General features: G+C 35.9%; 1 protein-coding gene across 1 annotated transcript in view; it reads right to left on the bottom strand.

Moving 5' to 3' along the window:
* Nucleotides 1–13,752, bottom strand: part of UBE3C (ubiquitin protein ligase E3C) — an 80,473-nt gene that overhangs the window by 25,360 nt on the left and 41,361 nt on the right. Inside the window, exons 16-18 of the mRNA XM_075045441.1 lie at nt 12,328–12,425; nt 8,934–9,066; nt 4,361–4,608 (exon numbers count right to left, since the gene is read on the bottom strand). Of these exons, the coding sequence (XP_074901542.1) occupies nt 4,361–4,608; nt 8,934–9,066; nt 12,328–12,425 (479 nt within the window). The remainder of the gene's footprint in view (nt 1–4,360; nt 4,609–8,933; nt 9,067–12,327; nt 12,426–13,752) is intronic.

The raw sequence follows: 13,752 nt of genomic DNA, 5'->3' as shown, positions 1-13,752 counted from the left end.
TCTTAGAATTGTACCTTCCAGCCAGGAATAGTATCTCACACAACAAATGATCTATCGCAGCTCTATTCAAAGTTACTAACAGTAACCACAAGGCACACTCTCTAAGATATAGAGAAATAACCTAATCAATAATTAATGGTCCCACATTTACTACTAGGGTAATAAAATTTGTATTTGATCTACTATTACCCTTCTGATGTTTAATTTTACCAAAAGAAATATTTAACAACTTTTTTCCCAATTATATATGTTTAACAACATTTAGATATGTGCACAGAACAGTCCGTTATATCTTAAATCAGTATAATAACCTAAAAAGGTCATATGAAAATAAACAACTTAAACCTTCATCAATATAATATCCACCAGGCCACGCAAATTACTGACCTCCTATATAACATTAAATATTACTGATCAAAGACTAAACCTAGATTGTCTTATCTAGCCATCATCAAAATAATGCTAAAATTTAAAATAAACATTATTTTTGCTCAGGTCTTGCTGCTTCTTCTATCAAAGTTCTTTATTTGGATCCACAAAAAAAGGACTCAGTTCAAAACAACAGTAATTCAAAACACATTTTGTTCTTTACACTGCCTTCCCAACCATTTAAGACAAAAGCTAAGTTTGACAAAACAAATCTACATCTTTTCAGAAAACCCCAGTGTCTTCCAAGGACTGCTTAGAAAAAGAGACTTAATATTATATTTCAAAGATTGTGCGTATGTTCTTCAGCAAAATGAATGCGTGACTCACTAGTGATCTTCAATATGCTGGAGTAAGAGAAGAGAAATGGAGATGGTAGAATTCAGTATAACCACAGATGCTGAGAAAGAGTCAGAAAGAGTCACTTCGTTAAAGGTGCAAAGACCATCATTGCAAAACATAATACGTGCAAGAACTAGCAGGTTTATGTCAAAGAGGAAGAAGAGGAAACCGTAAAAATTATCATTCTAATCTTTCTATGGACTTCCTGCCACATTCTTAAATTAACACTGATACTTCATGAAATTTAAGTAAATTATCATAGGAATTAGCTACTTGATGTCAAATAATTCCAAATGCAAAGAATGTCCTTTCCACAACATCTGTCACACTAACATCATTGAATAAATGCAAATGTAAACTGGAAATGGAGAAAGATAATATGGTATACAAGACTGAGTTTAGGTCCAGACACGGTGAACTTCAGATTTTAATTCTCTGTCACTGTTCTACTGATCACTGCTTCTGTTGAAATTTTTAACCAGTCTTTCCCTCTTTTCAGGTTTGCAGAAAGAATCAGCATGGAGAAAATCCTCATTCAAGACTCTCAGGTGTTGCTTCCAAGCTTCCCTTCTCTGGCTATGCTGCTTCAAGTTTTGGCAGCCTATCAAAACAGCAACTTTTGTGTTCTCCTGAGCCAAGTCCGCTACATTGCCAAAACTGCAGCAAGAAAGTCTGCACGTGGAAAGATTTTTAGTGCTGCCAGAATAACTACTGCATGTGGAAAGAAAGTTAAAACAAATGAGGTGCCTCCCCACAGCCCAATCTTGCCTCCCAAGAGAGCAACAGGACTACAACATCGCATCCATACTTCTGGGACACCACATGGGACAAGACTTTACTTTCTAGAGAGAACAACAAAAAGAATTTGGGGCTAGGACACCTCTGTGTCTGAACATCCCCGACAGCCCAGGACACCCTCAGCTCTCAAGCAAAGCTTGGGACTCAGAAAGTCACTGCTATGCTTCCAGTGGGCAAAACTAAAAGGTTCGAGTTTCAAACCATGCCAGTGGCAGGAGACTGCTACCAGAGGTGTGCATGGTAAGCTGACCTTTCAAGGAAGAGAAAGGGAAATGCTTAAAAGTCACCAATGTTAAAATACTATTTACATTACAGAGTAAAGTAACTGAAAGTTGAGAAATGTAAACTTTGGAATTGTTTGAGTAGCTGTTGTTTAAGTAAACTCATTTCTACTTTTTTTTAAGAATTATTTCAGACAACATATGCAATTACATGATGACATGGTATTATTTCTACAAGACCTTTTGCTCATTCAGTGATCAGTAACAGTTGCATGGACAGCCGTGCAGTTTGTATAGTAAATAGACTTCAATTTCTTCACTAACTACAAAAACACACCCCAAATAGTCAAATTATTTTAACCCTAGATAAGTTACTAAGTTTTTAGATACAACATTTTTAAAGGTAAGTTTTAAATTTTCAGATGTTTCTACTTCTGAACTGACCAATTAACACAGAAGATGTCAAGCTGTTAGAAACTTCCTGATGAGAAGAAAAACTGAATTAGGTGTAAATCTATGGTACTGGAAGTTAAATGCATTTGGATATTAGTATGAAATGGTTACCAAGAGACAGAGAATTTCTATAAATTATTATATTTTAATGTATTTGTTTTTTGATAACATTGAAACTTCTTACGTGAGACTTTTTGGTGGCAGCACTCTTTACATATTGGTTTCCACAAATAAGAAATTGCTGTGGATGCCTGATTGCTTCCTTTGCATTATATCTATTTTGTTTACAAAGGGGCTTTTAATAATCCACTATTGCTCTCAAATAACCCTGCGCAAAGCATAAAATGGACACAATTTTGGAAACGGGTGAGTGAGTATTCAATAACTTAACCAAGATCACAATACTGGCAGATTTTGAATAGTATGGTCGTGCCTTATCTTTCTGTTTAATTCATCAAGTCTCTAAATACACTACTAAAAAGGTGTCTGTGCACCTGGGTAGGTGTAATTATTAAGTAACACTGTCAATTCTTACCTTATGTAAACATACTGCAAATACAAAAACAATTTATGCTTTCAAAATGTTAAATAATAGGTCCCCTGATTTTAAAAAGACAAAAACAAAACTATACTTTTAGCACTCTGTGGGAGATAAAACACATTTTGCAACTTCTCTCTTTATAATATTTGAAATCTAATTACAGAAGGCAATGTGTTGTTTTGACAGAGGAAATTAAAGATTCAGAACTACAAGCTTTTTTTTTAAATAATGTTTCAAACTTCCCCTTGACGACTGAGGCCTGCCCCATTCCTAGATAAACACTAAACATTTTTGGAGTGAAGTAACTTCCTCACGATACCACAGTAGTATCCGTCTCCCCACTCCAAAAATCAATAGATGCAGAAAGAAAATGAAGCCTTGGATACGTAACATAGGTCATAATTACAAACTTTTGTATTAGTACTGAATCCATCACCCATTAAAAGCAGGAACATCCTTCAAAGATTATTTTATTGAAATGGCTGATTTGAAATTTTCATTATTTAACAGGTTTGGATATTGCAATAGCTAGGATGCATTAGCAGAGAATTTGCCTACAAAGTGGCAGTTTAATCTAAATCAGTTGACTTAAAGAAGAGCACTCTGTTTCAACAACTCAAGTTTGCCAACAACATCCTCTTAAACGGCTTCCAGCTCCACTAAAAGGACATCCAACTACATGTTAAATCTCACTGCAAATCAGCAGGATTTTAGCCTCCAAAATAATTCAGGCAGTTAAACGGGACTTTTAAATACCTTCAGTTTTAGATAGCTGAGTAGCAATCAATACATTTTTTTCTGAAATGGAATGTATTCCAAACTTTGTTTCAAAATTGTTAGCTTTACCAAAATTATTTCAAGGCCTTAGAAGGAAATAGCCTCAGTACTAAACCTGACCATAAAAGAAAACTGAATGTAATGATTGTTTGTAATGGTTTCTCTCTTCTTTTCTTCCCCACTTCATTTTCATCTAGCTCAACAAGTGTGTATTAGTCTTTGAACATTCACAACATCAAAATATCAAGTACTAAAACTCGAGAGAGATGCAAAATGTATGAAAAACAAGCAGAGTAAGTGGAAGTTTACATATGGCTCTTAAGTACGGTAAATGCTCATGGCAAATTTTAAATGCTAGCAAGAATTGTACACCTCATAACTCCTGTTTGTTTCTGAAAATATTAATTTCATATATTCCAAATGATGAAAATGCAACTGCAGTAAAATTCCAGAAAGCTCCAGGTTAAAAATCACCATAAGCTCCAGGTTAAAAATCACCATAAGCAGAGCATTTCTGTTAGCTTCAATCAAATTTAAGCAACAGGATAAACACAGAACCCTTTGCTCAACTGACAGTCAGGGTATCAAATTCTCTGTACTTCTCTAGTATGTAACTTATTAAAATGAACCAGAAATTTGGGTGTTATGTGGAAATAATGTTCAGATCCAACATCTGAAAGTTATTTTCCCTCAACTCTAGAAAAATCATCATTTTTTCCCATCTACCCTTATCTAAAAAGAAAAAAAAAAACTTTACTAATTTCAGTACTGCTATAGCTTTTTATTATACAACACTTTTTACCTTTCCAAGCATTCTTCCAAGAAAGTAGTAATGTCGAGCGTAAGAGTCTCCAACGAGCATCTGTGCAGCAGGGTTAGGGTAAAGAAGTCCCTCGTTGGTGGTCTTAAAAAATCCCTGGTTAGGGTTAAATCCTGATTTAAGTAGTTCATTCAGAAATTCTCTGAAAATTCCACCACCATCAATACCAGCTTCATCAAGACCATGTGCATTAAGTAAGTGAACACGAATGCGCTTTTTTAGGTCAGGTTCTGCAGAGAAAGGAGAGAGACAAACTCAAATACAACTATCTATATACAAATACAACTATGTTCGGATAAAAACACATGTAACTACACATACAAACATATCTACACTAACTTTATACAAAAAATGAACTAGTAAATAGTAAGAAAAATCTATTACTGTCTTGAATTTTGGAATATTCAGTATGTGAAATTCGCTTTGTAGAAGGGGTATTGCTTTAAGAGTCATCAAAAGATGGAGTGGACAGACACTAGATAGGGGAAGAAAAAAAATTCTACAAAATATTTTAAAGAGGCCCGAGAATAATTTGAAAATTTTACTTATATAAAACATTGTGAATTCAAGGTTCAGCTTTCTCCTGTCTCAAGGAACCGTCAATCAGCACTGCATTCCCTTAGAGGGGCTGACTGTTAAGTTACACCACTAAATATTATTTGAAATAGAAAGTATCAAAAATACCAAGTTCAATGTCATCTAATTCCAGCAAGCAAGGTGTGGTAAAGATGGACATGTTCTGAAGGCAGGTGTTCTGCTTGTTTCATAGAAGGCTGGTACTTGAGAAAGGAAGCAGTATTTAGTCCTTGAACTACGTATACATAACAGGGAAGGAGGATCACTGAAGGCTTCCAAAGATCTAACCAAATCCACAGCTTTTATGCAAACCCTTGCGTTGACTACACATGCATCCCAGCAAAGCAACCAGTAATAAACCAGTAACAATAAAACTTTCTACTGCTTCCAGGTGCTACAAATGCACACATTATGGATGGATAGCTGATGTGCATAAAAGAATCTGCAGTACCTTGTAGCAACAGAATTTCTCCTGAACCACCGAGTGTTTACTCACACTCTCCCATTAGCAAATGGCTCTACATCTACTAGTAACTTCCCATTTCACACTCAGCTATTTTTAAAAATTACCTACTAGTTCTTCATTTAAGTGAAATGCTCTTCTGCACAAAAATTCTCCTGGCTGGAAATAGAGGATGGCCATTTTTAGCCACAGGCACTGTAACAGGTCCACTGATCACCATTCAAAACAAGAAAACAGAACACTGGCAAAAGAGAGTCTCAAGCATACAGACATGCTTTGTCTGGAGACTCCTGAGATATTGAGCATTAATGTTAAAACACTTATATATGGAAGATGTTGGTTTAGTGCTTTTTGGGGACGTGCAAAGAAAATCAGTTGTTTGCCTCTTGCTCTGTGTACTGACAACCAGATTTACAGCAAGGAGGGAAAAATGTTCCTAAAATAAATTCAAATGTCAAAACAGGTGACCAGTAGAGGTGGACCCCAAGTTAGTGCAACCTCTGAAGAGTTCAGTTTTATAACTCATACAGCCAGAATGTAACTAAACTGTTACTGGAGTCCACTGGAAGGCTATTATGGAATATTCTGAAAATTCCAGTCACAGAGGAAAAAAAAAATAAATTGAGAAATGCTTGCACGTTATTAAGCATATGACAACCAAATGAAAATATAAACCCACAAGAACCAACCTAGTACACTTCTGCTATTCCAAGCTTGTTTTCTTAATGACCTCAGTTAAGGTACTACAGAAACATTGACTTTGCGCAGGTGTCTTCTCAGGGCCAGTAGACAAACTGGATGCCTCTTCCAAATCAATGTTCTTCATGCTCTCCTGATCAATTCTAGGACCTCATCTATCACCTGTTCATTCTCCCAGATCAATTTTAATCCATTCAGTCTATAGTCTTGAAATTGTCTCTTGCAATTTTCAGGAAATTCTTTTTTCCTGCTATCCCACATGATGCCTGACCTACTACAGAACCAAAATTATTTCAAAAAATTATACTGTCTCAGAATACTGGCTTTAAAAAAAAAAAAAAAAAAAAAAGTCCAACCTTCTAATTTAGTCTTTATTTCTAAATAGCACTAGTACGGTACTAGATAGTACTGTATATATATGCATGGGTGTATATGTGTGCTCATACACGGTATGTCAGGCACACATGCAGAAAAACAGATTTTTCGGACTTCAATGGCCAACTACCACTATGGCTTCTCTATAGCTGTAAGCAAGACAGAAATCTTCACCTAGACATTACTCTACTTCCAAATCCCTTGCTACAAGCTTTTTGGATTCTCCCTTGTCACTGTCTCATGAGTAATTTTCTTCCCAAGGAAAGGCTGAAAACATTATCTGGAACTATAGACGTGTATATACAGATAAATTTTGTGTTAATACAAAAGCTCTTTCTGCTGAACAGAAGGCTTGACAGAATCACAGAATGGCTCAGGTTGGAAAAGACCTCATATGACCCAAAATCCCCACATCAAAAGCAAGGCCAATTTCCAAGTTAGATCAGGATGCTCAGTGCCTTGGTCTATTTGAGTTCTCCAATGATCAAGATTTCACAGCCTCTCTGGACAGCCCACTTCAGTGTTTAACAAATCTCACTGTGAAATGTTTTTTCTATATATGTCCAGTAAAAATTTCCCTTGCTGCTACATGTCACCACTGCACCTTATCAAATTGGCTTCTGTAACCTCCCAGTTGCAGTGAAGTTACAGCTTCCTCTCACATGCTGTGTGCTTCAGTCCCCTGTATCACCTTGGTGGCCTTCTGCAGGACACATTCTTGTATGTTAATGTCTTTTTTTGTACTGGGAAACCCAAAGCTGGACACAGTTCATCGGTGCTGAAACTGTGAGCTATGTTCTTGCTAATACAGCCCAGTATGCAGTTAGTTTTCATCTCATCAAGGGGAACTTGTTATTTGTTCCATTTGTTGTCCACTAGGAGCCCCACGGTTCTTTATTGCAAACAGTTTTCTGGCTGGTCAGTGTTCAGTCTGTACTGCTATACAGGGTTATTACAGCCCAGGTACAGGATTTAGCTTTGGTCATTCCTAAACTTCATGAGGCTTCTGTAAGCCCTTTTCTTCAGTCTATCAAGGGCCATCTGAGTGGCAACCTGACCTTCCAGTATATTGAATATTCCCCTCAATTTCATATTGCCTGTGACCTCGCTAATGGTGGAATACATCCCAGTACCCAGATTGTCAGACTGTAGATTAAGTTTAGGAAACATGCATTCTAAAACTTTTTTCTTAGTTCAATAAAACTACAGTAAGTTGAAATGTAGTCTTCACAGAAAATGTGCTTCTTATTTAAAGCTATCTTCTTATTAAACAAGTAGGTTGACTTGCTTGTTACTTGACATTGCACTATTCAAAAGCTTAGACTGCAGCTTCTGAATTGTATTTTCATACATTTCGGGGGAAGGGAAGGTGAACATAACAGACTCAACTTTTTCTACTTTCCAATTCATTTCATCTTTCTCTTTTTAAGAAACCAGTTAATGAGTCAAACTAAACTTAGTATGATGAAACTATTCACAACCACTAGGAAAGAGGCTAAGCAGTCAACTGTACATATAATTTCCAGACAATTATACAATGACATCTCCTGATTAGTCTTTAAAACTTTCCAAAACCAGGAGAACTTAATTTTTACTTAATTAAAAAAAAAAAAATTACTCTAAATATACCTCTTTTAGGTAGTTGCAGTTTTAAACACAGGTATTGAAATACAAAATCCTATTTATAAATAGAATAGTATCTTTAATACTACCAGAGTAAAGGAAATTAAGAAAAGGCATGATCTCCACTGATTTTATACAAACCAAGAATACCAACACCTCTTCTTCTTCCTCTCTAAATTAGGCAGTTCTCCAGGAGGGAACTTACGTGGCACGGCAAGTGAGATTCACATGGCAAACCTCAAGTATTTGGCAAATATTCTTTTTATATGCAAACCCATATAACTAATAAGGACTTTATTTTGGCAGGCTTTATCTACATTGGAATTTTGGCTTCTAGAGCAGCCACTCTCACACAAATTCAGGTATGATCTAAATCAATGTGGTAAAATATATACTACTACATACTATCACTACAAAGTGCTCTACATTATCCTTATGAGCCACACTGTATCTAGCAAATCCTGTGCAGTCTAGATATATTTGTTGACACAGATTACCAAAGCAGATAATATCTAATGAACTACATTGATAAATATACAAAGTAGAGTTATTTGGACAAGTAAATAGGAAGAAATGCTCCGTAAAAATAGATTTGAAGTACGGAAGGGTGTGTTAAGGAGAATGAGACTGCAATAATCAGAAAGAATGTGGATGAGAATTACTTTATGTAAAAACAAGGAAATTTTACTTTAAAAGAATTTTCACACCTCAGAGCTGATATACTTTCAACATCCTACTCAAGTAAGCAAATATGTAACTACATGGTAAGAATGGTTAAATGTCACAAACAAGCTGATGATAACTTAATCATAAACCTACCATTTTCAGGAGAAAGTTTATCATAAGCATCTTCATAAATATAATTTCTTCTGATAGTGACATTAATTCCATCCAAAAAGGGCCCATCTCCTTGAACTTCTTGTTTATCAGCATAGATCAGTCTTTGAAAAATCTGTTAAAGTGAGTGAAAAGAGAAATCATGTCATTGTGCAGATCTAAATATTGACTGAAAGATGGTTATTCACTACTATTACTGTCCTTTGAGTTGCTTCTGGGCACTCACTTTCAAGTGATTTGTCTTCTCTCTCATTGAGCTGCAGAAACATAATACAGAGCCATGTCCCAGGGGAGGGAAGGAGAGGGGAGAGACATGTAAAAAACTTTTTCATGCTAAGATATCATCCTCAGTTCTTTCTACATAAAGAGGCACATCTACAGACATTGTGCCACTGATTCCAGTTTTCTCTCCCTAACTTTCAGAGTTCTGAAAGGCAAAGTATTCAAAAACAAAGGGAAAAAGTCACATGAGTATTTTGCATGCACAGAGTCTATCCTCAATACTAGTAAATAATCTTTTTGTCATTTTTTGAAATGCTTAGGAACATTCCCAGTAACAAGAAATTAGGTATCAGTTCTCCTCTCAGGAGCAGTGAGCAAATAATTCAAAGCAAAATAGTGGACAGCACTGCCATATTAAACAAAGAACCAGAGCATCATACCAATTCAAAAAAATAACACCAGCTGAAGTACAAACTGAATTTCACATTGTCCCTTTATAAGTCTTCACAACAGGAAGCCGTTACAGCTCACCTGAAGAGCAACTGTAGCTAACTGTGTTTCTATGCCAAGATGCAGCATGGGAGGGGGTTGCCTAATGTATAATGAAGTTCAATATACCCTCAATCCAGGGAGTGCCTCTTTACTACATCCTCTCTTGCATCTTTTCCATATTCAATAAATAGTCTATTACCTTTTCCATGTGATGTAATCTCCCAATAATATCACAGACTGCTTAAGTAAGAGTCTCCAGGGATGTTTTAAACCAACACATTTACCATGAAAGCGGAAAATCTGACAACAGCAGGCAAAGCTAGAGTACGGTCTCAAATCTACTGTTTCTGTGACAGCTGTAGCTAGCGGAGAAGATGCTCTCCAACCAGGAATATTATAGTGTAGACAAAGCCAGATTCTTCCCTAAGGTACACAGGAGGAAGACAAGAGAAAATAGTCCTAAGCTGCAGAAGAAGAAAAGCTGAATGGACATAGAGAAAAAAAAACAACTCATAATGAGAGTGATTAAGTACCAGAAGAGGTTACACAGAGAGTCTGAAATCTCCATCTTTGGAGATAGTCAAAACTCATCTGGACAAGTCCTTGTACATCCTGATCCAACTCCAAAGTTATTCCTGTATGAGGAAGGATGCAGACTAGAGTACCTCCAGAGGTCCTTTCTGATCTAAATTTTTCTACAGTTCTACAACATCAAGACACATAGCCACAGACACCTTCTTTTTATGTACACGGCATAAGAATATGTTCACCACCATTCTCTTTCCTGAAATATGGCTAGATACAGTTTATTAACTATCATTACACAACACTAGATGGAAAGAATCGCTTGGAGGTATATCTCATAGCAAAATTCTTCTTGATACAGAGTCTGGACTCCTACGTATTCTAATGTTCATGCATATGTTAGTCCTGAAAATAAGAACCCTAACACATAACTGAAGAATTTGCAATGACTTCAGACTAACACATGGAAAAAGTAAGCAATGCTGATTGAAATACACACCACAGGAAGTAACATCACCACAGGCAAGCTGACGAAAGTATGGCTTAAGTAAGTTAGAACCAAGGCACCTGATACAAATTGGATGCATTACCTCCCACAGGTAAACATCAGATTAAAAGGTGCACACCAATGTGCCTTAAGGCTAAACAGGATAACATCCCCCAGGGTCAGAAGGCTGAAGATCCTACCATGAAACTGGACTCGGCAATTGCTTGTAAGAGTATCTAGTATCTGGTGATTCAAAGTAAAAATCTCATGAACAAGTCAGAAAATACAAGGACACATGGAACAACCCACACATGGAAACAGCATTGAGCTGTATTATCACATTAAATTACAGCATAATAGATGGCAATTGGTCAAGAGTAAAACAAACAAACAAACAAAAAACAAACCAGCAAGACCATGGTAAAGTATCTTCTTCCCTTATTGCAAGTTGTTTTGCAGGGGCAGTGGGAGCCTCCAAAAGGATGCAGACACCCACTATTACACAAAAATGACCACACATGGCCCGAAAAGTAGTATAGGAGGATCTCCTCTTTGAACTATAAAAGTTCAGTCTATAGCTTTATCCTTCTCTCCAAGATCTCATCCAGTTGTTATTTCAGTTTTTGTAATAAAACCAAACAAGGTTTTAGGAATTCCAGAAACTTTACATATATGCATCTCCACATAGCTTTAAGAAGCCCAGAGGTTGTAGACAGTGACTAAATCATGACATAGAGATCCCTGCTTGAGGTCACTTCCAATTGTTTCCCCATAACCCAAGTGCAATATTGCCATACAGTATTAAGATGTTCCGTTGGAACAACTGTTTCATAGAAGCCTGGAAAAAACACTCCTTTTCTACCAAAGCTGTCACTGTCTTTGACAAATACTGCTTTACTTTCCCTGTGGGACTATTCTTCATTCCCTTGATGGTGTCTTGCAACTTAGTATTTCCAAGACAATTCAGGGAGCAGTTTTTAAGTAACTGATACTGTTGACAAAAAAAAATTGTGTGTAACAGTGATAGCTTTAAAAAAAAAATATATGATGCAAACTGAAATCGGTAATAGAACTAAGAATTACATATTTAAAAACTAGAAAACATTTAAGAGCAAATTCAATAGTACAAGAATCTTGCAAGTTTTAAACTACATATATTAAAGTTCAGCTACTCAGCTATGAATGCTGAAATTTAGTCTCTAGGTGTTATTCTCCCAAAACGGACATCCATCATCTCATTCTGAGTAAATCCACCCACTGCAAAAAAGTATCCAGTCTTGACCTTGCCATCTGTTTATTAGATACACAACTAGTTAGTGCTCTGCTTACCACAAGAGGGTGCAATCATGTAGATCAATCATTGAATCAAGACTGCAGTTTATTATAAACATACAACTGGTCTCATATATCCTGGAATACATGTTTCTAATTTTAATGCAATTATTATAAAGGGTAATATAACTAGTAAAAGAAAAATAATTAACTTCAAATGTTCAGTTGCCACATGAGTACTGATGAAAACCAGTATGGCCTATCATATCCTTCTGTACGGAAATGATCCAGTTTCTACTTAGCTAAGTGCTCTTTTTAAACTTATTGAAAACAAAACAAAAAAAACACCAACTGCATATTAAATAAGAAATTAGGTACCTTTACTCTTTCTTCAAAAGGAACTACAAAAGGTAGCTCTGTCAGAATTGCAAGTTGTCGTTCTTCAGATACAGAAAGAGGTGCTGGTTCCAAACCCACTTAAAATAGAAAAAATAATTTTAAAAATTTTTGAAAGAACATTTTTTTAAACAGTTTATTTTATACCAAGTGACTCAATTTACTTTGTATAAAAATACATACATTAAAATAGCTTATTTACTAAACAGTCACACAAAGCCTTACCTTTCTTTAAACACTAGTTTCTACAGCAAACTGAAATGTAAGTAGTGAAAACACACTGCAAACAAAGTATGTATAAAAACAAGTACTCCTGTATTTTTTATTTTATTCAGAACAAAAAAAGTTATTTTCTTATGATTGAAATTTTAATTTTTCAATTAAGAAAAAATACATGATAGAAGACAATTAAGAAGTTGTAAGTAATTAGAATTTTCATCGCAGGAATACACAATATTCCCATCCCAATGAACAAAATAGTTTAAAGGTATTGTCCGTTCAGCTATCTACTTTCAATCAAACCATTTGAGGCATAAAAACTAGGAATTAAACTGAAGCTAATGAAACCACCAGAAAGATAACATCTATTTCAACAGGTTTTCTCTCCCAACAGCAAGGTCACGGTGATCACATAAAATTGTAGTCACTGCAGAAACAGTGAAAAGAACATCAAGAAATTGTATAATGTGCTTAAGAAAAAAAGATTAGAAAAGAATTCAAGAAGCCACAGCAACAGAGAGACCCAATCGCATGCGGTTCCCAAGCTACCATGCAGTTCCTTTGAACCTTCTTATACCCATAGAGGATGTTTTTAGGAAACAGCTCAACTTTGGGTGATGCACAGTAGAAGTGACAATCCTGCTCTAATTTCATGGGAAGAAGCTCAGCTGCTGAGCACATATCTGACTGTAAATTAATTAACTGCAGCAATTAAAAAAAAAAAAAAAAAAAAAAAAGGGTATTGGTCACTGACCAGACAGTTTGGTTAAAGGTCCACCTAGCTTCAGTCTACAGAGGAAACAAAACCCACAACTCTTTAGTTCTTTCATTTTCATGTTTAATAACCACCTTACCAAAAAAAGACTGCAGAGTCTAGACTAGTTATAGACCATATTACAAAACTGAAGTAAACGCTTCACATTACTACCCAGCCTGGAAGTCTATGATGACAGTTTCAAGTTTTTGCCTTTGGCTCCTACCTGTGGCAACCAGCATCTTGCTGCCCTTCTGCAACTGGACATCACTTCAATGTTTTGTTTTGTTTTGTTTTTCTCCACTCTTCAAAGCACTTTCAGTAGGGATATTTTAAGCAGCAATTTAACATGATGTTACCCCAGAACACCACTATACTTGATGTATATTCATCTGGGGCAGGTTTCAACATTGCAAGCCTTTGGAATTTCTGAT

This window comes from Buteo buteo, chromosome 2, assembly GCF_964188355.1.
Source record: "Buteo buteo chromosome 2, bButBut1.hap1.1, whole genome shotgun sequence".
NCBI classification, from domain to species: domain Eukaryota; kingdom Metazoa; phylum Chordata; class Aves; order Accipitriformes; family Accipitridae; genus Buteo; species Buteo buteo.
The sequence above is the reverse complement of the archived record's forward strand: the minus strand, read 5'-3'. Positions and strand labels throughout refer to the sequence as shown.